The 1,740-nt window shown below is 35.8% G+C and overlaps 1 protein-coding gene across 1 annotated transcript in view; it reads right to left on the reverse strand.

The window, feature by feature from the left end:
- Positions 1–962: 962 nt before the first annotated feature.
- Positions 963–1,740, reverse strand: part of gpr137b (G protein-coupled receptor 137B) — a 13,488-nt gene continuing 12,710 nt past the window's right edge. Inside the window, exon 7 of the mRNA XM_015379567.1 lies at positions 963–1,520. Coding sequence (XP_015235053.1) covers positions 1,406–1,520 — 115 coding nt within the window. The 3' untranslated portion in view covers positions 963–1,405. The remainder of the gene's footprint in view (positions 1,521–1,740) is intronic.

Below are 1,740 nucleotides of genomic sequence, written 5' to 3' on the forward strand. Positions count from 1 at the left end.
TGGTGGTTTGAGGCTTTTGCTGCTTTAAGACTTGGAAGTCTTGATATGATAAATAGATTCTACCATCCAAAAAATAAAGAAATCCTGGAGGAGAAATGTCCAACCATTTGTTCGTGGCCTCAAGCTGAAAAAAAAACTGGGTTTCTGGGTACCAGACAATAATCCAGAACAAAACAGCAAGTCCACCTCTAAAATAACTGAAGAAAAACAAACATCACCTTCACTCAAATAATACTTAGAATCATTGTTTGCTTTACAGCCATAAAAATCAGGAATTAGCTTTTTATTTACCACGTCTAAGACATGTATCAAAGAAAGAAAAGAGAACAGAAAAGGGTTTTAGTTTCCAGATTTTTTTTATTCCTTATTCAGTTTTCTAGAAAAGTTCTAAATAAAGTGCTGCTTCTACTGATTTATATAAAATGTGCTCCTATTATCTTTACATTGCAACATTTCCCTTCGATTCCCTGTGCATTATTTGACCAGATATTGTTTTTTTATCATAAAGGATTAAACAGGGAGCAGGTTCTCTGTGTGAGGCACCGCACAATGGCAGCCCACTGCTCCCCAATGGGATGGGTTAAATGCAGTGAGTTTCATTGCTTTGTACTTGTGACAATGTAATGACAATAAAATTTAATTCTATTCTACTTTAAAAGCTCAAACCTAAATCGATTTGTGGGCCCATTTTTAAAACCTTGTATGGTTTTAAAATTGAGTCTGGTTTAATTTTTTAATGTTTATTCAAACATTAAACATGTTAAATATGTACCAACTCATCAATTTACTGATTGTAGAACATTTCAAGCCTGATTTGGAAAATTCAGTATAGATCAGACTGGAATGTATGGAGCTTACAGATCATAAACCCAGATGTCTCTTATAAAAAAAAATATATTTTAAATGTATATATTTTAAGCACTAAATTTAACAATAATAATAAAAAATAAAAAAATCAGCTATCCTGTTGAAGAACCAATAGGTGGTGCTGCTATACAGCATAAGAAGTCAAAAAATATTATACTCTACCCTCAGTTAAGTAAAGGAAATTTAAACATTTTAATGAGTTAAATGAATCTGTCTTCATTATAAACACATCTGTATGAAAAAACACATTCAGAACATCGAATTAAAAAGTATTACAGTACATTTTACAAAGGTTATGAAATATATTAAGCTGTAATCAACTAAATAATGAAAGAGTTTAGGAACAGATCATAATCTGTACATGAAGTGTGCAAAAAAGTAATGCCCCATTTCTGGGCTTTCATATACTGGCAATGAAAAGAGTCTGTTAGTTTCCTCCAGCTCATGAATAAAAGTCTTTTCTCAGTCAGTAACAGACAAAATGTGCAAAAATATACAGATAGGGAGAAACGGCGGCAGGAGTCGCTGCGGCGTCCCCTCAGTAATGGCTGAGCTCTTCTGGAGGACGGGAGAAGTTGTAACTGTCCTCACTTCCGATGTAGGCGTTTATGCCGCTGTTTTGGCTTCCCCACTCGTAACTGTCCGCAGCCAGACTACAGAACGTTAAAAATACAGCATCCGTTATTATGCATCACCCTTCCATCACTTCCTGGCAGGCTCGGACTGGTAATCTGTGATACCGGGCATTTGCCAAGTGGGCCGGTCCAAATTTCAGCATGCAAAGGCCAGCCTTCCTTAAACCATACTGGCCCCAACACCTATTTTCTGACCAAAGCACCTACCTGTGACAGTAAATAACTCAAGTAGCTCAAG

This window comes from Cyprinodon variegatus, unplaced genomic scaffold (genome assembly GCF_000732505.1).
Source record: "Cyprinodon variegatus isolate N-32 unplaced genomic scaffold, C_variegatus-1.0 Scaffold195, whole genome shotgun sequence".
NCBI lineage: Eukaryota > Metazoa > Chordata > Actinopteri > Cyprinodontiformes > Cyprinodontidae > Cyprinodon > Cyprinodon variegatus.